Source organism: Trichosurus vulpecula, chromosome 6 (assembly GCF_011100635.1).
Source record: "Trichosurus vulpecula isolate mTriVul1 chromosome 6, mTriVul1.pri, whole genome shotgun sequence".
NCBI lineage: Eukaryota > Metazoa > Chordata > Mammalia > Diprotodontia > Phalangeridae > Trichosurus > Trichosurus vulpecula.
This window is the reverse complement of record NC_050578.1, coordinates 50961523-50988554: the sequence shown is the minus strand read 5'-3', so window position 1 is coordinate 50988554 and position 27032 is coordinate 50961523. Positions and strand designations below refer to the sequence as shown.

General features: G+C 35.6%; 1 protein-coding gene across 1 annotated transcript in view; it reads left to right on the top strand.

The window, feature by feature from the left end:
- AIMP1 (aminoacyl tRNA synthetase complex interacting multifunctional protein 1) overlaps nucleotides 1-27032 on the top strand; it is a 66533-nt gene that overhangs the window by 26752 nt on the left and 12749 nt on the right. The window contains exons 3-6 of the mRNA XM_036765347.1: nucleotides 1730-1843; nucleotides 6804-6956; nucleotides 16243-16457; nucleotides 26818-26986. Coding sequence (XP_036621242.1) covers nucleotides 1730-1843; nucleotides 6804-6956; nucleotides 16243-16457; nucleotides 26818-26986 — 651 coding nt within the window. The remainder of the gene's footprint in view (nucleotides 1-1729; nucleotides 1844-6803; nucleotides 6957-16242; nucleotides 16458-26817; nucleotides 26987-27032) is intronic.

The window sequence follows — 27032 nt, the reverse complement described above, 5'->3', positions numbered from 1 at the left end:
AACCATTCAAAAACAATTTGGAACTGTACCCAAAGGTCTGACTTACTGTATACATACCCTTTGACTCAGCACTACCACTACTAGGTCTGTATCTCAAAGAGATTTAAAAACAAAGGGAAAAAGACTCATGTACAAAAATAGTTATTGTTGAGTCATTTTAGTCCTTTTCGACTATTTGTGACCCCATTTGGGGTTTTCTTGGCAAAGATACTGAAGTGGTTTCCCATTTCCTTCTCTAGCTCATTTTATAGAGGAGGTAACTGAGGCAAACAGGGTTAAAGGGACTTGTCCAGGGTCACACAGCTAGTAAGTGTCTGAGGTTAGATTAGAACTCAGATAGATGAGTCTTCATGACCTCAGACCCAATGCTCTACACTGTGCCACTTAGCTGGCCCACCTCCTCCAGAAGAAATATTTATAGCAGCTCTTTTTGTGGTGGCAAAGAATTAGAAATTGAGAGGGTGCCCTCATGGTATATGATTGTGATGGAATACTATTGTGTAAATGACAAGTAGGATGCTTTCAGAAAAACCTAGACTTAACCTGAACTGAAGGAAAGTGAAGGGAGCAGAATCAATGTGCAAGGTAATAGCAATATTGCATAGTGATCAACGTGGAAGACTTAGCTATTCTTAGCAGGACAATTTCTAAGGACTTAATGATGAAAGAAATACTATCTGCCTCCAGAGAATGAACTGATGGAATCTGAATGCAGATGGAAACATATTTTTTAAATTTATTTTTCTTGTTTAAAAAAAAATAGTTTTTTGGTCTGCGTTTTCTTTCACATAACATGACTAATATGGAAATCGATTTTGCATGACTGTACATGTATAACCTATATCAAATTGCTTGCCAAAACAGGGAAGGATTAGGAGATGGAGGGAGAAAATTTGAAAATTGAAAAATTTTTAAAAATTAGTGTTAGGGTTTTTTAACATGTAATTGGGAAAAATAAAATATTTTGTTAAAAAGTCATTGGTAGCTGATAGGGAAATATCTTTGCAAATATCTTAGTGGAATGTGATGGGCCTAAGGATGGAGTCTCCTGGGGAATGCTAATTAGGTTACCACAGTATTACCATAACTCCCTCACTGAAGATAAGGGAACCAAAGAAAAGTTGTTTCTTTATTAGGCTTCATGGTCAAGGTGTTATTTCATTCATTTTTTTAAAATGTAATGTCCTTTATAAATACATGCCTGTCCTTCACTGCCTTTTTGTGTTCTCTGCCTTTTCTCTATTTTTTTTTGGGGGGGGGAGGGCAGTTGGGGTTAAGTGACTTGCCCAAGGTCACACAGCTAGTACATGTGTCAAGTGCCTGAGGCCAGATTTGAACTTAAGTCCTCCTGAGTCCAAGGCCTATACTCACTTCACCACTTAGCTGCCTCCTTTTTTTCTACTCTTAAGAAAGTGACATGCTGGTCTATTTTCTTATGATAGCAACAAGGTAAAATTGGGAATTTCATTTTCTATTTCAGCCAGTTAGAGAAGCCAGAATAATGACTTATAAGTAAAATATTCTTTCTACTGTTATCTTTTACACAATCTTTTTGTTTTTATCAGCCAGTTAAAAATTTTTTTAATGCATTGTTAACAGAAAGGAATAGGTCAGTCATTTAATCAGTAGGTTTTCTTCTACTTCCTACAATTATATTATTTCTTAAATTGTTTAATAAAATGGAATTTTTAAAAATCCTAGTGTACCTAACTGAATTGATCAATTTTAGTTTTACAGGCGACTCTCAGAGAAGAGAAGAAACTTCGTGTTGAAAATGCTAAACTGAAGAAGGAAATTGAAGGACTTAAACAGGAGCTCATCCAGGCAGAAATTCGCAATGGAGGTGATTAAAACAGAAATTTGAAAATTTATGTCCAGTTTCTTCCTGCTCACAGTCCATGTTTACCGCATTGTTTAGTCCTTAGAATTTCAGTTTTATTGTTTCAAATAAAGTTGCAGTTTTATTTAAATTATAATAGAAGTTTCAAGGTGAAATTATCATTTCTAAATAAACTGAAAATGTTTCTGATATGATTAAAATAATGTTAGGTATTTCTTTAGGACAAATAAAAACAAGTACACACGAATTGTTTACATTTTGAGTGTAATTAAGTACTTGCTGATAGTTTTTGGGTCTAGATGTAAGGTTTCTTAATTTCAAATATTGCTTATTTTAGTTTTTTCCCCTTTGCCACAGATAAATACTCAAATAAACATTTAATTTTCAGGCATTTTCTTTATATAAATAACATAAAAAGAGCCAGTCTTTTGATTTAAATTGCCCTGTCATTTTAGTTTACAAACAGTAGTAGATACATCCTCATTATCGAGAGAAACATTTCTTTGAGAGTACTTTGTCTCAAGCAAATTTTAGGAAAAGTGCCCCATACTGAATAGTAACAGCAATTTTGACCCTATCTCATTTCCTCAGGGCATTAAGTACTTTTCCATGTTTGCTAAAGTTATAAGAGTGTTACGTTAAGTTGCAGTTAAAGGCATGTTAAGAGCCTTAGAATGCTATTTTAAATGACAGAGTATATGTTTTCATAGGTTTGTAGCGTAGAAAGAACTAGAAGTGTATGGATTTCTACTCTTTGCTTTTTATTGGATACCATTGTGTAGCATGTGCAGTATTACGCTTTAGCATGGAGTTCTAAATTGGGAACAGGACTTAATCCTTTAATCAGCCCTCTATTTTTACTGATGAAGATGCTAAGGGTGTCTTGCCCCCTAGGTCATACAGGTTATCAATTCCAGGGCCAGAACTGAACTCCTGATCTTCCTATTTCCAAAGTAACATTTATCTTTCAGGTTTAATATCTTGAAGGCATTTAAAATAACTGAAATAAATGACGTGGAAAGGATGTACTTTAAAAAACTTTTTAAAAATTATGAATTCTCATGTTGTAGGCAAACCTGGTGAATTTGGAAGCCCTTTACTATACTGTACAGACTGAGTACACTATATTGTGAATTGTAAAATTACATTGACATATAGAGTAAATGTATACTTTATACTTATTTAGAAATATGAACTGGGGGAAAAAAGGGTAGCTGTTTTACCAATTCCAAAAAATTGTATATCCATTTGTATATCTCTTTTTTATATTCATTTTTTTTAAAAAATTATTTGGATACAAAAATTTTTTAATAATATTTGACATTTTCTACACATTTTATTGGTGATTTGTATTTCTTTTTGTTTTTATAAAGAGTAATTACTCTTGCTTGAAGAGCTGTTAGGAATGTGAAATGATAGGATGTTGATTAACTTGAGGAAAAGATCTCTGACCTTTCAAGGTAGTCAGTTTTAGCAACCCCAGCTACTAACAAACTGGTCAGCTTGGTTTAAAAGTAGACATTTAAACATATTAATAACAAAATAACCTCAGATCCTCTTATGCTAAATTAACAGGAAGTATAAAATAGTATAAATAGCATAAAATTTAGTATACTAAATTAACTAGGAAGTATAAAATAAACATTTTATGGCTGTCAATGATTACCAACACAGCTTTATGGAAAAACATTCCACATTGTATTTAAATATGTAATATTACCCAAGTATTTGACTGTATTTACTGCATAGAAGTATTTTGATTACATATCTTATTAAGTTGAATGACTAATAAGTTTACTCCTTTGATCTTACTTATCCATTCCTTCATTTCCCAGACTTGGAAGTTGAATGGTGCAAGAGATATGAGCATTGAACCTTAGAACTGGTAAACCTGAGTTTGTGTCCTGCCTCAGATTTACTAGAGTTGTATGATCACTGAAAGATTACTTAATCCCTCAAAGTTTCAGATTCCTTGCTTTTCAAAGTTAAAATAATAACTCTGCCCCTTCCTACCTCACAAGGCTGTTGTGATAGAAAGCACTTTAGAACAGTGTAGTGGTGGGAGTTGTTATTTGTTACTTCTTGCTTAGTATACCTGGAGGTGCTGTGAACTCTAAAGCAGTTTCCTGGGGATATTTTGGAGTTTCTGTATGTTTATTTAAAAAGTGCTTAGGCCTGTTTTTAGAAAAGGAAACATCAAAATCAAGGAAATTGATTGTTTAGCAACATTTTAAGGCCTTAACATGTACCAGTGACTGTAGATATAAAGAACAACCAAAAAAAAGAACCTCAAGACAGGAGGTTTCATTTCTCCAAGCAATAGGAAATAGAAACTTAAAGAAACCTTTGGCTTTACATATTTCCCATGAACCCAGAGAGTTTGACCAGATCCCTACATCCTGGAAGGGGTCAATTCCAATAAATAGTCAATCTCCATCTGAATCAGTAGCTCTCTCAGTACCTGAGAATTTTGGTATTTATAACATCAAATTTATAGTCACAGAACCAACCCACCAAACTTGACTAGTGATAGCTACATCTCAGCACTTTTCCTTTGCTCAGTCCTTCCAAATCCCAAGGGCATCTTGCACCTCCTGAATTACATAAAGTCCTTGATTCTCTCTGTACTGATATAAGCGGATCTGTGGGTAGAAATTTGGTTAATATCAGTAGCCCTGCATCTCAAAAAGGAAGTTACCTTTACCAGAAAATAATTATTTATAGATGCTTTTACCTCTAAATCACTAGAACAACATTTAGGGGTGGGAAATGTATTTTATTTAACTTTCTTCATATATCCAGTTTTGAGCTTCACACAGCCACATAAAATTATACAGAAATAATGAAAAAAAAGCTCAAAGAGCTACTAGGTATTTTTTCTTGGAACAAAATTTTGTCGTATCAGCGTGTCTATAAAACTTTGACAATAGAAGTGGCCTTATTAGAATTGTATAATATAATACTATTGGTTAAAATAGAAACATTTGAAATCCTATTTTCTTCTCTGTTTGGTATTTATGAACTACCATGCCTAGACTTTGCATCTGCCATCTAGTGGCTACTTAAATATATTTTCAAGTCCATAGTTTCAACCTCATGGTCAAAATTATTGAGTAATCTGTGTAACAAATAAAATATAGTAGATTTCAGGTATTTTTTTTTTCACTTACCATCTCTCCCTTCTGCCCAGGTTAAGATTGTCTTTCATTTCTTGTCTCTGATGCCATCTTTTTTTTTTCCTTTGGATTCATAGATAATATAGTAAGCATATATTTGCTTTCTCTTTTCCTGTCTCTGTCAGAAAAGGCAAACTTTGCTATTGTTCTTTGACATAGCCCAAATTTAAACTTAGTGCTTTTTATCTTCTCACATAATTCTCTATCCAGTGCTTTCAGAGCTGATCATTATTGTAAGACAGTATTGGTCAAAGAACCCTTATATTGGCTTTGCCTTTTAGTGATTTTGACCAGTCTTTCATTTGAGATGATGTATATCCTCCAGGAGAAACTAAAGAAAAGATATCCCAAAAATGTAGATACATGTAACCACATGTGTTAAAGAGTGTTTCTTGGGGAGGGAAAAATGTTATATTTGAAGTTTCAAAATTGAGCATATTTTTAGTACTTCAAATAATAGTAGTTTGTATCTATATAGGATTTAAAGTTCTATTCAGCTATTTCAGAACAAGACAAGCAAACTAAAACTTGAAAAAGTAAAATGACTTTTCAAGGACACACATCTAGTAGGACCTTGTATTTGGACCTATGTGTGCTGACTGAAATACAGCATTTTTTTTTTTTACTATACTATGCTGACTTTTAAAATAATCCATAATTTTACATAAATAGGTTACAACCCTTAAACGATTTTTATTGAATATGTTGTTCAGTGCTACAGTACAGGACAGTGTACAAATATAAATTTAAATTCTACACAGTATGATTATATTTAACCTTTTATACTCTTGGAAATATTTTGCCAAGTAAATAGCCACAGACCCCAAATTTTATGGTACAATCTTGATGTCTGGGGAGGGGAGCGGGGGACGATGTGTAGAAAATACACATTTGGTTGGATACATGTCCAGTTTTTGACCTAGAAAATATAGTCACCTGACTCCTAAGATCACGTGTGGTTTCTACTATCTGGGTTTTATTCTTTTAGTTTTAAATGAGTCTGATTTCCTTTAAATATCTTTTAAACTACTTAAAAAGTGGAATTCTTTAAAGTATTATTTCCTCTCACCATTCCTCATGCAGCAATGGCTGCATGTTATAGTCCAGTTATGGATCATAATGACATAATCCTGTCTGTGGAATAATTGTGCAGACATTACCCTAAAAATTATACTGTTTAGCAGTAAACAATTATTAGTTTTAAAATTAGTTTTAGGGGTTTTTTTCTGAACAACAATTGGACAAATGAGTCATTTTATAATTTTCATTAACATGGAATCTTATCCACACAGAAAATTGATGTGCATGGAAGTAGTATGTTTGTTTTAGAAGTGTAAGTGTGGATGTGACCTTTCCATTTATTTCTTCCATCTTTAGAAAGTAGTGATTAGGTAACCATGAGTAAATAACTTCTTTCCATAAAAAATTAATATAACTTAAATGTACATTATTTTCCTGTGTTCTGTGTTAGGCAGCTAAATGGTACAGTGGATATAGTTCTGGAGTTGGTCAGGAAGACCCGAGTATAAATGTGGCCTCAAACCCCTACTTGCTGCATGACTTCGGGCAAGTCACTTAATCTCTGCTTACTTCAGTTTCCCCAGTTGTAAAATGAAAATGATAATCATATCACCTACCTCCCAGGGCTGTGAGGTACAAGTGAGATAATAATTGTAAAGTGCTTAGCCCAGGACTTTTTACATAGTAGGTGCTATATACATGCTAGCTGTCATCACTACTACTTGTTTATTTTGTTTGAACATTTATATTTCAATATTCTCTTTTAGTGAAGCAAGTACCAATACCATCTGGTCCATCAGTTCAAACTAATTCTACATCCATACCTTCTGAAAATTTAATACAGTCAGTATCTGCTCCAGTCTTGCCTTCTGGTACCAAAGGAGAAGAAGAAAAGAAAAAGAAAGAAAATATGGAAAAAGGTATTTTCACATTTAAAACTTGTTACTTCTCATACAGTTGTCACATATATTCAAGCATAGTTTAATTTAAAAAATAAACATTTTTTTAGAGACAAATAAATATAGATACATATTATACTTGGCACCGCGATCTTTTTTTTACTTCAAACAATTTTTTTTTTACACAAAGCTTGTCACATGATTGGATATATTTCTTTTTTGCACGCAAATTTAATTAATCTTCATCTGCTGCTTTAAGTTGGAAGCAGAACATTGATACATTGGAAATGTACAAATGAATGTCTTTTTTTTTAATACAAAATAAATTATCTGTTAATACAGATAATGACAGCAACAAACCTTTACTTATTTTGCCAACTGAAACCAGTTACTGTTACTTAATAGTGATTTTCTTAAACATCAGCCTTTACTTCAGTCATTCTCTTCAACTGACTTCTGAATTTCTTCAATGAGACCACTGCCTTGAGTCTTAAATGCATCACAGTGCCTAGTGATAGAACACTGTTCTGGGAAAGTAGAACATGCAGTATACCTCCCATCCATCCACTCATTCCTCCTGTGCCACATTCCTTCTCCTCTTTGGGAATTCCCAAGATAACTTCTGCTGTCCTTACCCAAAACCCTACACCAATATTGTCCAGCAAAGCAATTCTCACACCTTTAGGTCAATTCTTAGCACCAATTTCTAAGTAAAACTTGCTTATTGGGCTTTAGTATCACTTTGAAAAAGGAAGTTTGTCTGATTTATGCCAGTGGGGCCAGGGTTTATGTCATTTTGGTTTAATTCACAATATACTTTTAAAGTACGTATGGAGTATAAGGTTCCAGAAATACAATGATGAAACTGTAATACCATGCCTTTAAGGAACTCATATCCTAATGAGGGAAAAACAGTATGAACACAGATAAACCAGTACAGAATATTTTCAAAGTAATGTGGAGGTTTAGGGAGGAATATTAACAACTGGGAGGTTAAGGAGAGGACTTAAGTTAGGAGGTGATACTTGAGCTGAGCCTTTATTTTTATATTCCCTTTTTAACAACACTGGTCATAATAAAAATGATAAATGTTTAATTTAGATAATAACCTAAATTTGTGATGAACCTAGTTAGTATTATATGGCTTCTCCAAGGGTAGTCATGCAGGTTAACCTGGGTTGATGTTTGTAAAGGGTAAGAGGTGATAAGACAAGGGAACAAGGGACTCTAGGGTGGAAGACAGACAAGTAAGGAACCTGAGCCTGTGGTTTCATTAGTTTATGCAACCTTTGGCCTTGAATGAAATTTAATAGGTAAAAGTATTAAGTTTTATACTTGGGTTTTAAAAATAACTTCAGGTGAATAAAATGGGGGAAGTTTAGGTAGAAAACAGTTCATATTAGTAAATCAACATGCACCATTAAGTGCCTGCTGTGCTTTGTTTAAATATGGGAAATGCAAAGGTTTTGTAGGCTACAGTTTCAGTGTGAGTTAAGTGTGACAAAAAATCCTTGTATTTACAGTTTTAGGAGGAATCTGATGTTGAAACAGGGAATTTAAAGGCCCCTCTCTATTCTGCCCCCAGACTGATTTCAACTATTTTGTTCATTTCTGGGTGCCACATTTTAGAACATTGAACTGGTAGACAATCAGGATGAATAAAAGACTAGAGATGATGCCATTCCAGGATGGAACTGAGGAAATTTAGCCTGAAAGACAAGCATACATGATAGGACTTTTCATGTATTTGAAAGGCTGTCATTTAGAAGAGAGACTAGAACTCATATTCTTGAACTCAGAGGGCAGAGCTAGGAGTAACAGCGAAAAGTTCCATATAAGTAAAACTTCTTAACAACAGCTGTTTTGAAAGTTAATCAATTCTTCCTTTCTAGAGATTTTACTAGTTGAAGTACATGACCTCTGAGGTTTTTTCAAGTTTGAGATGCCATAATTTTGTGCTATTTATCTTCTGTGAGATGTGCTTGTTCTATTTTTTGTTTATTGGTCTAAATGTATCCTTAGCTCTTTTGGATACCATTTTTATAGACTTACTACAACATGCTTTTCATAAATTTCTGCACGTCATGTATTGCATTTTAGTCTTCAGGGTGTGTTGAATATCTTGTGTGTGTGTGTGTGTGTGTGTGTGTGTGTGTGTGTGTGTGTGTGTCCATATATATATACACATATATATATTCCATTTTAAAGTGGAATTTTTAAAAATTTTTTTATAGAATCCCTTTTAATGGTTTTTTTTTTTACTGTGGATAACTTGGCTTCATGTAATTCGTGTCGTTTTGTTATTTGTTTCTAGAATCTTTAGTTATAACTGTGACTTAAAAATGAGAGTTTAAGAAATACACTTTAATTTTAGGTATCCCATTTTTTATTTACTCAGTATTTCCAAATACATATATACTTTTTTCATCTAACATACCAGAAATTGTAATAAACAGTTGCCTAGTGAGGAAAATTTGGGGATACTTTGAAATACTGTCTTAAGACATAAAAAAAAAAAATTTCCGTATTGAAACTAGGTTAATGCCAGCCAAAAATATTATATAATGTTTTGCTTTCTAAATTGGGAAAGGATTTTTCAGTTTAAAAAAATTTACGTTTATATGTTTGTTTACACATATATACGTACGTATTATGTATATATCCATCCAATTATTATTGTGAGATCCCCATTGTTGAGATAGAATAAAACAAACATCTGGAATACATATATGTTAATTAAAATGTTACTGAATTTTATTCCGGTAAATCAATTATGAACTTTTCATTTTCAAATCAAAGGATATATTCAAATTATTTATAACTCCAATAAGAAAATTTACAGAAAGGGAAAAGGAAAAGTCTATGCTATGCCCTATTTTACACCACAACATTTTGCTCTGCTTTTGATGTGCTTATTTTGAAGCTAACTTCAAAAAGTAATGAACTAAATATTTTTAAAACCTTGAAATTTTTATATACAAATTCAGTAGGGGAATAGTCTTCAGTTGTGTTCTCCAAAGCACTAAGAAGAAAAAGAAGCAGCTAAAATTGAGGGTACACTTCAGGCAGCACATAAGTATATTCCTGTTTTGTGAAGTAATTTGGGTATACACAAGAAGTATATATGCACTAGGTCCTTGTCAACTGCAAACTTGCTGCTTTCTAGTTGAAGAAAAGATATACATACTTAATTCAATATATGAAAAAATGCAGCATTGTGCATTATAATTACAAAATTGAAGTGTATGAAAATTATTTTAATTTTATTTAACTTAATTTAAGAGTAGTTAAAATAGTAGTTAAAAAGATTAAAGAGATGAGATAAGTGGCTATCAGGATAGAAGTTTTCACAAGGTAGAAAAGTGACCTGATCTGGTCCTTAAGAACTGGGTTGAAAGAAAGGTCCCTCTCACTCAGGTAAAAGGGAAGCACATTCTAGGATAGGAAGCATCCTAGCAAGCCCCACCTCAGCAAACCAGCTGTAGATTCTTAGCCTCAATGTGGTGGAGCACGCAAACACCAGCTTCAGGACCCCCCATGTGCCTTAGTATAGCCCGGGGAACTGGCAGGCTCCAACCACAAGAACCACCATGTGCTTCAGCATAGCTCCAGGCACTTAGGCATCCTCCAGTGGCCAGACCTTGGCATGTTTCAGTATTGTCCCAGTCGGGTGAGCATCCTCCAGCAGCTGAGCTTCCACATGCTTCAGCAGCAGGAATTTTACAGGAGCCAGACCTCCATATGCTTCAATGTAGCCCCAGGGAAATGCAGAAAAACCCCATCTGGCCTCAGCACACACCAGACACCATCACTAAGACCTCACCTTAGCACCAGGTAAGCAACCAGACCCCCACAGCCTCCAGCAGCACCAGCTACCTTCCATCCCATCCCCTCAACATAGCACCAGACACAAAGGTCCACCGTGGGCCTCAGGGCAACATCAGCACAGCACCAGGTAAACAGCCAAGGCCTGCAGCCGCTGGCATAAGAAGCTTGAGATAGAGCCCCTTCTACTCTGGGAGTAGGGATCAAATTTAAAAGAAAGGAAAAAGGCCAAAAAAAAAAAGATGAACAAAAAAACAAAAAAATCTGACCATAGAAAGTTATCGTGGTGATAGGGAAGACCAAAACCCAGACTCAAAAGAGGACAACAGTGTCAAAACACCTATGGACAAAACCCCAAAGAAAAACAGGGAGTGGTCTCAAGCCCAGAAAGAACTCATGAAGAGTCCAAAAAGGAGCTTAAAAATCATGTAAGAGAGGTAGAAGAAAAATTGGAAAAAGAATTGAGTGTGATGCAAGAGAATATGAAAAAACGCTCAACAGCTTGGAAAACTTTAAAAGTAGAGTTGGCCAAATGGAAAAGAAAGTACAAAAGGTAATTGAGAAAAATAACACCTTAAAAGTTACAGTTGGGCAAGTGGAAGCTAATGACTCTGTAAGACACCATTAGTCAGTCAAACAAATTCAAAAGAATGGAAACAATGGAAGAAAATGTAAAATACCTCATGGGAAAAACAACTGACCTGGAAAATAGATCCAGGAGAGACAATTTCAGAATTATTGGCCTACCTAAAGCCATAATCAAAAGGAGACCTGTTCAGAAAACTGCCCTGATATCCTGGAACCAGAGTGCAAAATAGGCATTGAAAGACTCAATTGCTCATCTCAGAAAAGAGATCCCAAAATAAAAACCCCAGAGAACATTATAACCAAATTTCAGAGCTGTCACATCAAGGAAAAAATACTACAAGTGGCCAGAAAGAAACAATTCAAGTATCAGGGAGTCACAATCAGGATCACACAGGACTTGGCAGCTGCAACATTAAAGGATCAAAGGTCATGGAACATGATATTCCAGAGAGCAAAGTGCTAGGACTACAACCAAGAATCACTTACCTGGCAAAACTAAGCATAATACATCAAGGAGATATAGGTTTTTGACACAATAGAAGGATTTTCAAGCCTTCATAAGAAGACCAGAACTAAATAAAAAATTTGACCTCCAGTATCAAGACCCAAGAGAAGCATGAGTAGGTAAAAGGGAAAAGAAGACATAAGGGATTCAATAGAGCTAAACTGTTTATATCCCTACAGAGGAAGATGATATTTGTAATGCTTAAAAATTGTATCACTAAAAGTACAAATAGAAGGAATATACATAGAGGCTATGGGTGTAAGGTAAATTTGAGGGAATGACATAAAAAAATTAAGGATGAGAAAGAGGAGTACAGTAGGTGGAAAAGGAAGGGAGAAGTAGAATGGAGTAAATTATCTCACATAAAGAGGTGAGAATGACCTATTACAATGGTGGGAAAGATGGGGGGGAGGGATGTGATGGGCATTGCTTGAACCTTACTCTCATCGGTATTGGCTCAAAGAAAGAATAATATACACAACCAGATGAATATAGAAATATATTTTACCATACAAGAAAGTAGGAAAAAAGGAGATTAAAGGGGGGCAGGGCTGACAGAAGAGAGAGTAGACTGGGGCCGGTGGTGGACAGAAGCAAAAAACTGGTGAGAGGGAAAAAGGGTGAAAGGAGAGAGAGGATGCACAGGAACAAGAATAGGATGGAGGGAAATACACAGGTAGCAATCATAAATGACTGTGAATTGGATGAACTCTCCCATAAAACAGAAACAGATAGCAGAGTGGATCAAAAACCAGAATCCTACAATATGTTGGTTGCAAGAAGCACACTTAAAGCAGAGAAACACACATAGAGTAAAGGTAAGACATAGATCAGAATCTATCATACTTCAGGTGAAGTAAAAAAAGCAGGACTAGCAATCCTGATCATAGACAAAGTAAAAGAAAAATAACCTAATTAAAAGAGATAAGGAAAGAAACTTACATCTTGCTAAAAGGTACTATAGACAATGAAGCAATCAAATTAGAAGAGTAAGGAAAGAAGAGATAGAGAGCATTACGAAATGTAGAATAGATAAATTTGATCATAATAAATTGAAAGGCTTTTGTACAAACAAAACCAATAAACCAAGATTAGAAGGAAAGCAGAAAGCTGGGAAACAATCTTTACAGCAAGCGTCTCTGATAAAGGCCTCATTTCTCAAATATATAGAGAACTGAGTCAGTTATGAGAATAGAAGCCATTCCCCACTTGATAAATGGTCAACAGCTATGAAAAGGCAGTTTTAATATGAAACAGTCAAAAATATCCATAGGCTTATGAAGAAGTGCTCTAAATCTCTTTTGAGTAGAGAAATGCAAATTAAAACTCTAAAATACCACCTCACAAGAATCAGATTGGTTAATATGACAGAAAAGGAAAATGATAAATGTTGGAGAGGATGTGGGGAAATTGGGACACATTAATACCATTGGTGGATTTGAGAACTGATCCAGCTATTCTGGAGAACAGTTTGGAACTGTGCCCCACCAGTCAACCACGCTGTGCATACCCTTTGATCCAGTAATATCAGTACTACGTCTGTATCCCAAAGAGATCATAAAAAAGGGCAAAGGTTGTGCAAAAGAATTTATAGCAGCCTTATTTATGGTGGCAAAATATTGGAAATTGAGGAAATACCCATCATTTGGGGAATGACTGAGTGAGCTGTGGTATTTGAATGTAATTGAATACTATTGTGCAATAAGAAATGATGAGCAGGAAGATTTCAGAAAAACCTGGAAAGACTTGTACGTAAACTGATGCAAAGTGAAATGAGCAGAACTAGAAAAACACTGTACACAGTGTCAGCCACACTATGTGATAATCAGCTATGAATGACTCAGCTTTTCTCAGCAACACAGTGATCCAAGACAAGTACAAAGGATTCATGAAGGAAAATGCTATCCATATCCAGATAAAGAATGATGGACTCTCAATGGGTTTATTCATTTTCATGGTTTTTTTCCCTAAAGTTTTCTAATAAGATGTGATCATTTTATTCACCTTTTTCAGAAACTGGCAGAAGTTCTTTATTGTCTCGACCATAAAATACAAACTAGTTATTTAAAACCCTCTACTATTTAAATACAACCCACTTTTCTAAATATGTTCTACTTTAATCTGTTTCATGAACTCTGTCCCAAATGAACTGTACTGTACTAGCTCTTGCTATTACATCTTCTGCGTTCACAGAAACAGTCTCCCTTTCCTGGAACTTACCCCCTCATCATCTGCCTCTCAGAATCCTTATCTTCCTTGAGATAGCTTAGTTGCTACCTCTTTCAAAGTCCTCCCAAAGCCCTTAGTTTTTGTATTCTTTCCCTCCTTATCTTCTATTTGCCTAACTTTGAACATGCACAATATAATTAAAGTTCCTTGAAAGCAGAAAATGTTTCATTTTTATCTTTTGTATCCCCTAACACCTGGCACAATGCCTTGTCTGTGGTAGGCAGTGATTGTTAATTGATAACAGATGAATGAAAAAAGCATTTATAAAATGCTTACTTTGTGTTTAAGCACTGTGTTAAGCTTTGGGTACAAATGGAAAAGGGAGACAATACCTTCTCTCAAGATGTTCATATTCTAATGCAGACAACATATTCCATATATTCCACATGTTCATTTTCCATCAGTTCCTGTGCTTGTCTTCAGTTTGATGAATATCCTGCCTCCCCTCAGGATAAGCTCATCACCAGAAATCTCATCATCTTGTGGATTGACTCATCTTTGATACTCAGCAGTCTCCCCTCTGACTATAGGGCAGAATGATAAACTCAGCCCAGAAACTTCCTTTATAGAGTGCTCAAAACTTTCCTGGTAATGGTTCATTTTCCATGGGCTGCCTAGCTTGGTTCAACTCCAGGTACATGAGACCCCCTTGCCAGTTACTTCCTGACTACCTTCCCCCCTTTTCAGCTTCCTTTTTTCTTATATTGTCTTCCTCTGTTGTAAGATCCTTAAGGGCAAGGACTGTCATTTTTTTTTTTCTTAATTCTATACCCAGCACTTAGCATAGTTCCTGGCACATAGTAAGCACTTAATAAATGTATTAATTATTAATAGGAGAGTACAGCTGCATGGCGGATGGTAAGGCCTGAAAACCTTAGTAGGCATGGCACAACAAATGAGAAAACCTCAAACTCCTCTATATTTTCCAAGTATTGTAGTTGTGACTGCCCTGCACATGCATATCAGAATGGTGTGAGTTGCCATATTTTCTCACCTACCTTCGGATCTGGAGAGGCCACAGTTACCACCATTGAGAATGTACCAGTGAGCCTAAAATCTGAGTATAGGAGGGACTCTGGATTTCCTCATGAAGGTGTGGGAGTAGATGGAGTCAGCCTCCTGCCAGAAGGAAAGAGGGAAAGGGACATTGGCAAGAAGGTTTGGGGAGGCTGACACCCTTTGGCACTTGCTCTCCCAGGCCTGAGGAGGAAGGGCTACCCCATTGGCAAATGGGATCTCTTCTCTAACATGGTAGAACCAGACTGGCATAATCTTTGAAATCTTTCAATTAGGTCTTTGGTAGAGAGTGTTGAAAACTCAAAAGACAAAGACATTTAGCCAGTAGGATTACATTTAAATTACAGTCAGCTCTATTGTTTTTACAATATTGTCATTCGCAGCTGTTATGTTTACTGAGGAAATTTTCCCCTACAAAAAAGCATATTATAAGATTTTTTTTTCTGATTTTGATACATCTACAATTTCTGTCTCTGTTCAGGTATTATCTCATGTTAAATTTTTTTTTGGTTTCTTTTTTTTTAACCTAACACAGTTAGTGAAAAGTTAAGTAAACAACATAAAACAATGATGAGGCCCATTGGAAATTTAAGAATTTTCTTAAAATACATGGAGATACTACTTCACATAGTTCTGGGACTCAGAATAGCAAGATGTGGAAATAAGGGACAGCATGGTACAGCAGAAAGAATACTGATTCTGGAATCAGAAGACCTGAGTCCAAGTCCTGCCTCTGAAAGTATTACCTTTATAACTTTGGCAAGTCTTCACCTCAAAAGGCCTTAGTTTCCTCATCTGTGAAATGAGTAGGTTGGATTAGATGGCCTCTGAAGTCACTTCAAGCTCAGGACCTGTGATCCTATAGCGTAATACTAAAATCACAAGACCAGACATACTAAAAGAGATTGCACGATGCAGGCACAGATCTGGCTCACTAGTGATTGTGGCACATCTGATATTCTCACAGTGTCCGTGTACAAGAGCTCCAGCAGGTTGGGCTGACTGCAATGTGGTGAGCTTGGGGTAGGCTGATATGGAGGGCTTACGGTATGTATCTTAGAAGCAGCATCGGCATTGAGTATGTAAATGAATTATATTATGGTTTTGCTTCCTGACTGAATACCATTCCTGAATACTTGACAGGAGAGAAGAAGGAAAAGAAGCAAAAGCAGCCAGCAGCTGTAGCCCCTGACTCCAAACCAATAGATGTCTCTCTCCTGGATCTGCGCATTGGTTGTATCATCACTGCCAAAAAGCATCCTGATGCAGATTCTTTGTATGTTGAAGAGGTGGATGTTGGAGAAAAAGTACCAAGAACGGTTGTCAGTGGCTTGGTGAAATATGTCCCCCTTGACCAGGTATATTGCTTTTGAGCTGTGTTTCTTTTCATTCAGTCCCAGATGGTGCTAATCCATGATGTGTTCAACAAAAAGGCATTTCCCATTCAGATAACTCATGTCCATGGAACATTTTCCAATTTTGAGTAGTGGTTGTTTTGTGGAATATAGCCAATATCACTTTTACCTGGAAGAAAGCGGGGCGGGTGGGGGGGGGGGGGACAGTAAAAACCCAAAAAAGATTCCCAGAGAAAGATAGAAAATCCTTGAAAATAAAAGGAAGAATGGATTCATTGTTTGTTTTGAACCCTGTGCTCCTCACAGAAAAAAAAAAGGTTTATTGTTTAGAATGTATTGCTCATTGCTGCCAGATCTCTTTTGTTCAGCTCTGTCATTACAGAAAGAAAAATTTTCTCTAGCAAGCTAATGGTGAGCTTCTAAAACCTTGAAGGAGACATCCCACAAAAACTGTTGCATAGTATTTGTATTTCAAGTTCATATTTCAAGTGAGTTTTAAAAATTTGAATTATTCAGACTTTCTCCTTTCACTCTGGCAATTTGAATGCAGCTTTATAAATACCATAAGTGTAGGTACTGATGTTTTGAAATTTTCCAGGACCAAAAAAAAATGACCAAAATACCAGATTTTAAAGGAAGCCTGAGTTCTTCTTTTAAATTTCTTCAGGCTATTCAGTCATTTCTTTGTATGGCTGTAGAACAACACCCTATTGAGTTACTTTTGAGCAGATGCTCTGTAACTCTATCCAGCAATACTTGCCCTGTTTTCATGTCGATTGGGGAAATCAAATGTGTTTTTAAAAAAGGCAATTATGAATTAAAACTCTAATGAGGAACATAGTATTGATTATTTACCTGAACTGAGCTTTGGTCAAAATAATTGTGTTAAGTTTTCTATGCATCAGTGCTGAAGATAGTCTGACAACTGTTTTTAATCTATAAGTAGAAATCCCTAGTATTCATGTTTAGGTGTTGGCTCGATACTGACTTAGTGTTAACAGCAAAAGTCCAATTCTGAATTACTTTTTCTCACTTCCTAATTAATCCACCTAGGGAGGCAGCCTAATATAGTGGAAAGAGTCCTCTTCCTGGAACAGTGGAAGGAACGAATGAAGCATTAAGCTTTAATCTGTTTAAGGCATTGTGCTAAGAATAAGGTTTACTAAGAATACAAATCAAAAGCGAGATGCTTCTGCCCTCAAAGAGCTTACATTTTAATTGGGGGAGATAATGGCCCAGGAAAGGGGCTTTGGTCTAGGGAGTCACAGGGATAATTAGTGGAACAGGGGATCAGTCTTTCAGTGAAAATGGCAGTGGTGATAGTTCTCAGAGCAAGAGCTGGAAGGGGAGGGGCTGGAGAGAAAAGAGGAGGAGGAAAGATGAGCTCCCCGGGAGCTTAGAGCCAAGTGAAGTATTTCTAAGCAAATGTGTGCTGAAAGTCATTGAGGGAAATTTTGCATTCTATAACCATTGATCATTCTTTTTTTACTAGACTTTTTGCTAACTCCTGATGGTCTTTTGTTGATGTTTAAGTTGACCATCTACTGATTTTGCAGAAAATATTAATGTATTATTACAAATTAATGCATGGTTTCTCTTTTTTTAAGTTTTTATTGAAACAGAACACGGAAAAAACTATACATGACATTCAAGTATCCATTTAATACTACTTGCTTTTCAAGAAAAAAGCTTATAATAAATTCTACCTATTAACAAAGGTTCTCTCTTTTTTGGCATCACTATTGGTAACTCCTCTCACTCTCCTTTCCTCACCCCACCCCCATTAAGAACTAAGAAGAAAAAAAAAATAAAAACCCTTGCCATAGTTAAGCACAGTTAAACAAAACAAATCTACCCAGTGGCCACGTCCAAAAATGTGAATTTCTTTCCAGATCTTGCATCCATCATCTCTTTTGGGAGATGGGTAATATGTTTCATCCTAGGTCCTCTGAACACATGGTTGGACATTGCATTGATCAGAGTTCTTTCATAATTGTTTCTCTTACAATGTTGATGTCCTTGTAGAAATTATTTTCCTGGTTCTCACTTCACTCTGTGTCAGTTCAGAGAAAACTGGGTATTCTCTGAAGTTATATTTTTCATCCTCTTAGTAATATTCTGTTGCGTTTCATATATGACAGTTTGTTCAGCCATCCAAGAGGCAGTGTTCCAGGAGCATCACATCTGGAAGTATAGCTATCATCTCTTCCATTTGGACTCTGTATGGAATATTCTTCCTTATGGAAAACCCCATGGTGGTCATACCTCCATGCTATACCTCACTTGATATTAACAGTCAAAGGGTAGTTAAGCCTATCTTTTCTTCCATCTTTCAAGGAATCTTGTGTAATTTTGGCACGTGCATGAAAGACATCTTGTTGGAGAAGAGCCTTCAAGTTATTATTTTACTATACCAAATCAAAAACATTTTATAGTTGAAAAAATAAGCATGGGGAAGTTTTGTGGTTCCTATGCCTTTAAGCCATTTTTGTCATTGTAAAGATATGGTGTATTGTCAAATATAATTTATGAAAATCTTTTGTTACCTTCTTAAACCTTCATTAGGGATGCTCTTGGTGCTTAACATTATTCTCATAGGGGTTGGGGAAGGGAGGAGTTTGTAGAGATGGGAAAGTCTAGGTCTGTAGTTATTGATATTTATAGAGCCTCCTGAGGAAGATTTTTGATCACCCAGAGGTTTGGCCTAACTATCCAAATAAGTAAAGAATTCTTCTTGTCCAGACAGTGACACTTATCTGAATATACAACCCATAGAATTGCTTTATCAGTTCCTAGATCTTGAACAAATACTGTAAGTAGTCAGTTATCTGGTAGGAGCTCGTTTATTTGGCTGAATTGCCTTTGAGAAATTGTGCAGTGTTTTTAATTACACCAAGCTTCTCCCTGAAATAAAGGCCTATCTTTTCAGCAGTAATATTCTCGCCGTGATGCTGTATGCAAGGTATAGCATATCACAGTCTCCGTCGAATTAAAAGTTTAGGTCACACAAAGAACACCATGGCAGACATGAGCAGACTGCAACATGTTATCAATGAAGAATTGTGCAGGAGAAATAGTTTGGTATTAGAGAAAGATGTATGATAAGAGGAATAAGGATAAGCAGTAAGCACCAAGATAAAAACTCCCAACTGAAGTGGATCCCCTGGGAAAGCTTGAAGGGAGAATATAGACACAAATTACACAGGATGAACTGGCATGAATGGGCTGTGATCTCTATCACTGGTGGAAAATGTAAGATTGCAGATATATGGAAGGGAGAAGTTTGTTTTGACACTACAGCAAAGCCTTTATAAAATGTGTTCATGGAGAGACAGCAGTTAGATTATTAATAAGGTGGGATATTTGACCAGAGTTCTGTCATATTTTTTCAGTCATTATATATGTTATTCTGGCTCTTTGTTCTGTACTCTGCATCCCTTCATACCTGACTCCCCTATTTCTCCCAATTTTTTCATAGTCTTTCTAATATTGTATTCAGATACAATATTCCTTCAATGCTAATTATTTTAAACATTTTTTCCATAAATATTTTGTATTTTTTTTTGAAAACTATTCATATCCGTTGACCACTTGTCTGTATGTGGTTTATGCCTAATTTTTTTTAAACGTGACATTGGACTACATGGTCTTTCTAAGGTCTTCAGTGAAAATGACAATTTTTCCACCCCAGCTCTAAGCACCTATAACTTTTCCAGTTTCATGGGGTTGGAGCCATGAAACTGTAACTCCCTTCTTTTTTTTTCCTTTCATTTTGTTCAATTTTTGTAATCATCTTTTTTTTTTTTAAGCTTGACTAATTACAGTAGAATGTGAGACATCATCACAACCATCACCTTGTATATTAACCAGAAAAATATTTTAGGTTCTGTTAAATTGTTCTGTTTCTCAAAATCTTATTCACATTTGCTTTACAGCAAAAGCTATAAATAATAATGATGATAATATAATGAAAGACGATTGGGAAAATTTATTCTTAGTTTTGAAGAAGTACTTGTTTGATTCTTTTTCTCAAGATATTAACATAGCAAACCATTAGAGTAATTTAAATCTGTCCAGTACTGTTTTAATTTAGGACTTTATGAATGAACTTTAGATAACATAATCTTAAAATATCTTCTAAGCCTCAGCAAAGATAGTGACTAAAAGGATAACCGCATACTCAAAAGGATCACAACCTTTGAAAGAATCTTCAGTCCTTCTAATCTAATACTTCTTAAACATAGCCTCTCCTCTCCTGTATTGCTGACAGTAATCCATCTCTGCTTGTAGACCTCCATTGAGGGGGACATACCACCTCAGTAGACAGGCCATGGAACCTATGGACAGCTTGAATGTTTGTGAAGCTTTTCTTTTCTTTTTTTCCCAATTACATATAAAGACAGTTTTCAGCTGTCACTTTTATAAGATTTTTTGAGTTCCAAATGTTTCTCCCTCCCCCTGCTCCCTGCTCCGCAAGAAAGCAAGCAATCTGATGTAGGTTATGCATGTACAGTCATATTAATATGAAGCTTTTAAACAGATCTGCCTCTTCTGCCTGCTCTCTGAGGCCAGCCAGAACAAGTCTAATCCTCTTATGCATGGCAGCCCTTTAAAATATTTGAATTCTACTGTCATTGTCTGTAAAGTCATTATTTGGAAACTGTGGCTACATAGAATCAGAGAGTGAAGAGTCAAAGATAAAAACAGAGTGGTGAACCTAAGAGACTCATAGGGTGTGAATGCTGTCAAAAATAACAGGGAACTTTGGAAGAGGGATGGATTTGGGTGGCACAGATAATGAGCTTTGTTTTGGACAGAGTACAGAAAAAGAAGAGAAGTCAGCCCAGAGCAGAGCCTCGGGCAGTACCCAAAGGCAAAGGTTGTGATAGGGATGATGAGTCAGCAAAGGAAACTGAGAAGGACCTGTTAGAAAGGTCACAGGTGAGCTAGGAGAGAGTAGTGTCATGAAATCCCAGAGAAGAGAAACTATAAGACCAAGAAAAGACCATCAGATTTGGCAGTTGAGCTTAATTAACTGTGGAAAGAGCAGCTGTAGTTGAGGCTGAAAGCCAGATTGCAAAGGGTAGAAGTAAGTATAAGTAGATATAGAGTAAGATGATATAAAATAGAAGCAATGAGTAGGGCCTACTTGGGTGCAACCTTTTGACTGAGTCCAAATTTTACAGAACAAATCTTTTTATTATGGGTATTTGTTTGATGAAGTGTGGATTCAGTCAAAGGGCTGCACTTGAGGACCTAGAGGGCCACATGTGGCCTTGAGGCCACAGGTTCCCCACCCCTAGAGTAGACCACACTGTAATGGTTGGCTCTTCTAGGTTTGAGGTAAGGGTAGGGAATGGACGAAGCTCACCTTCTTTACTTGGCTTTCCATGTTCTTTTGTGGGAGTTAGGGAAGAGAAGACTCAGGAATTTCATTTTCCATGTTCCATCTTCTTTTTCTTTCTTTTTTTTTAAAGCCCAAAGTTTTAATCTCACTAAGCACAGAAGCTGGGTATACTGTACCCTGCTTTTACAAAACCCAGGTCTTTTAGCTTTTATTTGACTCTTCTTACTAGGAGTCTCTGTTCTGGTTGCTTGCCTCTTTACCTCCCCTCCCTCCCCTCCACCTTCTCTGTTCTTGATAGCATGGCATGCTTATTCTAAATGATAGCTTCTACCTGGTATCTATATCCTAGTTAGTCATCTTCTGTCCAAGGCAACTGGCTACTCTCCTAAGAAGAGGGGAAATCCCACCCCCTCCTTTGATTTTGTTTCCTTAAAGGTGATTGCAGCAAGAAGACTCACATCCCTAGAAATAATCCCCAGGATGCGCTACAAAAGTATTCCTATAGACAAGACAGTTTAAAAAATAAATGATAGTTTTAGCTTATTCTCCTCTTCTATATACTTTTGACTCCATATTTCTTTAATTCCATAGTAGATAGAAATTTAGGTAGTTGGATTGTGTGGGAAATAAAAAATATGTCGTTCTTCTCCTAAGTGGAAAAATTCAGTGAGCACACAAAATAGTACATATTTGACTGCATAATTTAGGATGTAATAACAAATATTTAAAGACTAAAAATATTCAATTATTTAACTTCTTAAGTTGGCTGAATTATAGAAATGACAGAGACGTATAAGTTTTGTTTTTGTAAATGTAATACCAGTAGTTAGTCTTTGTTACTGTTTCCTGGTTCTGTGAAGCGCTTTATAGGCCCCATAAAAGTTAATAGTAAGTTGAAGGAGATCTAAGAGTGGTGATTAATAGCTCCAGAATGTTAAACAAGAAAAATAAGCCCTCAACAAAGAAAGTACCATAGAAAATTAACCTTGGTTTTGAATGCATGATTACTTTATCATGCATTTATGCATGTAATTCTTTATAATCCTTTTCCTTTGCCAAAAGTTCCTATAGGTTAGATAAAATTTTTATCGAAGGATGGATTGAAAACATCTTCTCTTTTGATGTTGTTTAATTTTCTCATTGTTTCTGTCTTCTTATTCATTCAGATCCTATTGTGACCTAATCTTAGGTACCAAGATATTGCAATCCTTAGGAAAAAATGGAGTTTCTTTAAAACTAGGCTTGTTAACAGCAATAATAGCTTTCCTTATTAACCACCCTTTGTGTTTATTAATTCTTTTTAGTTCTCCTTACTCTTAAAATTGCTCATTTGGATTTTGAGACACAGTAAATGGGTCTAGCTAAAGACATTAAGCAACTAAAGTAGCCTTTTAGATATTGATTCACACCTTTGAAGATAAAAACTTTTAAACTCTAAAAAAAATTTTTTTAGATGACAAGAAAAAGGATTGGAAATTCATTTTGAAAAACAATTACACAGTTCTGTCAAGGGGAACCATGCACTCCTTTTTTTGATATGCAGTGTATATTATACATATTATATTAAGTATACTAAGTACACGTTTCAAACATTGCTATTCTCCTGAGTATTTAAGATCTGTGATTTCATTGGTATGGCTTATCTCCCACTAATGCAGATTGCATTCCTATTGATAGTTTCATGCATTTCTGTGGCCAAAAAGTTCATCATTTGTAAGCACTTTCGATGAGCCCCTCTGAATTTAGGCTGGACATTAGGCAACTCACACAGTTCGTTATAGGGCCCTTAGTGAAGACTTTCAGGTTTGATAGGACCTGCCAGAGCTTCTACTTTATTGTCATAGCCTTTAATAAGCCAGGGTCATTTCCAAGCCGCATTGGAATATCAGAGTTGGACTTCAGTGGTGATAGCTATTTCCATATTAAAGTTATTTTCATTTCTTATTTCACAAGTTTAATATAAAAAACAAAAAGACATGTTGTTTTCTTTAGACTTCCAATATTATATAGTTTTTTTAGGAATTTTATTTCCATAGTCTTTTTCTGTAGAACATGGGCAAAAAAATTGAAGAAATAAAGCTTCACTAATGAGAATATTGAAGAAAAAGTAGTTAATACTTAATAGCATATCATATCATATGGATGGGGCATTTGGAAATTGCTTCTTATGACATTCAGATTTAGAAAGACTAAAATTCAAATCTGAAATTACCACTACATAGACCAAGGAGACTAGAGTCCAGGCCAGGCAGAAGTCATGGGATAAAAGAGGCAGACATAGACAGTGCAGAAGTAGAAGGACCAGAAGGCTTTAAAGCAGAGGGTAGGGGAAGACTTGAAAGGTTTCAGAACAGATTCCTCTTTGAGAATAGGTGGCCTCTGAGATGGTTTTCTTTTTTGATTGTGTGACCACATACTTTTCTCCCTCTAAATCAGAAAATTTTCTTTAACATGCATAAACCAACCAGAAAAAGATTTACTTCTAAAAGCATAAATAATAGTTTTAACCAGTGTCAGACATACAGTGCTAATCCCTTTGATTATGCTATCTCAAAATTCTTTTGTATCTATTCTCATCTTACTGAGGGCCTGTATATCGAAATTCATCCTACATCTTGTTGTATCCTTTCATTTTCCTGGAGGGATAATTGCTGCCTTTTTTTCCTCTGGGTTAGAAGATCACCCCTATATCATTGGAACCACAGAAGTCACTTAGTCCAGCCCCTTTGTTTTGCCACTAAGGAAACTGAACCCCAAGAGGTTAAGTGACATATCGAAAGTCTCTCCTGTAATAAATAGCAGAGAGAGCTTTAAACCCCAGGCCTCTGACTCCATATGCAATTCTTTTCCATTATAGTGCACTTCCCTAGGTGAGAAAGTTATTTTGTTTTTGTTTTTCTACCTGGAGATACTGAGCATCAGTGCTTTTTGATGGGTTTTTTTTCCAAATTCAGTTTTTTTTTTCACTTCCAGATTCTCTCATTGTCCCCACCCCTACCCATTGTGAAGACAAGAAAAACAAAATCCATTACAGATATGTGTAGTCATGAAAACCAATTTCCATATTTGTCATGTCCAGAAGAAAAAGGAGAAAATATGCTTCATACTGTACTCGGAATCTATTAGCATGAGTCATTTGGAATTGTGGTCATTAACTGATCCACATGACTGATCATTGTATGGATCAGAGTTACTAAGTTTTTCAAAGGTAATTATCTGTACAGTATTTACTGCTACTGTATAAAACTGTCCTCCTGGTTTTACTCACTTCAGTTCATACAAATCTACTGAAACATTCCCTTCGTCATTTCTTTTTCCCCCCCACTTACCCCTTCATCCTCATAGTTGTATTCCATTATACTCATATATCATAACTTGTTCAACCATTCCCCAACTGATGGGCATTTCCCTAGTTTGTAATTCTTTGCTCCCACAGAAAGAGCTGCTAGAAATACTTTTGTACATAAAGGGTTTTTTTTTTCCCTCTTTCTTTGATCCTTTTGGAGTATAGACCTAGCAGTGTTATTACTGGTTTAAAGGGCATACACAGTTTAAGAGTTTTGGGGGCATAGTTCCAAATTGCTTTCTAGCATGACTCACATTAAATTCCTTTTATGTGCATAGCATTATGCCAGGCACTGGGAATACAAAGATGAAAATGAAAAAGTCCCTGCTCTCATGGATTTTATGTTCTATTGAGAGACACAATATTCATTGCTTCACAGCTTCACCAACAGTGAATTAATGTTACTGTTTTCCCACATCCCCTCCAGCATTTTTTTTTGTCGTTTTAGCCAATCTGGTGAGTATGAAGTGTCACCTCAGAGTTGTTTTAATTTGCACTTCTCTAATTATTAGTGATTTAGATCATTTTTTTCATATAGGTATTGATAATTTTAATTTCTTCCTCTGAAAAGTACCTGTTCATAGCCTTTGACCATTTATTTGGGGAATGGCCATTTTCATGGCCCTTTAAATAAATTGTATGAGCTAACCTATTTCTATAAGAACCCTTTCAGTATGTCTAGCAGACTGCAATACTTTCTTTCCTTTAGATTATATCCTATTCATTCTGAATAACATGGTGAGAGACAGCATGGCATGGTGGATAGAGCATTAGACTAGGAGTCAGGAAGCCCTGGGCTCCCACCTCAGATACTGTCCAGGTGACCTTGGACAGATCACCTAACTTTCCTCTTTGTTAGTCTCTTCCTCTGAAAAATGGCTGTAATCAATAGTACATGGATCACAAATACACACATACACATCAGAAGTCTTCTGGCCCCCTACTTTACTCACTTTTTTTGATTTTTTTTTTTTATTTTTAATTTTTTTTTTTTTTTTTACTATTTACCCTCTATTGGTTCAATTTACAGTTGTCATTTTTGGAGAAATCCTGGTTCTTATTTCATTCCTCCAAAAATATATCATTATCCGTTGCAGGACTTAGAGCTAGCTTCTTCTCACTAGCAAACTAAGGTAGCTCCTCCTTTTTGATAAACAGTTCTTTCAAATTTCAGAGGACCCTTAGAGATATCTCCTAATACAACCAAGGGGTGGAGGTAGAGCAAAAGCTTTAGCAAGACTTTGTGAAAAATAGAATTTGTTGGTAAATAAATGGATAGAACTTGGAGAGTATTTGGAGTTCACACTTTTTAAGTTTTAAGTTTTTTTTTTAAGTTTTAAGGAGTTCCAGTGCTTTTTTGTCATATACAGAATCTAGTAACCTAATAAATATGAAATAAGTTGTGTCTTAGGAGAATGGTACAGAGGTTTAAGGATATTGACGTTTATTTTCATAGGTGCTGATAGTTACTGACATATATACCTTCAACTTAAACATTTTCTATATTTACACTTTTATAGATGGTTCTAAAATTATGATATAAAATTCTCAGAATACTTTTATTATTGATAGAGACATTCAACATATTTTATTTTTATTACTATATTTTAAATTCAGTACTTTAAAATTTAGCTCAACATCTTTAAACATATGATTTGTTATTCCTACAGATGCAGAATCGGATGGTGATTTTGCTTTGTAATCTGAAACCTGCAAAGATGAGGGGAGTGGTATCTCAAGCAATGGTGATGTGTGCCAGTTCACCAGAGAAGGTGGAAATCTTGGATCCTCCCAGTGGATCTGTTCCTGGAGACAGAATTACTTTTGAGGGATTCTCTGGTAAGTATTAAATAATACTGTAAAATTGTGTGTCAGAAATCTATAA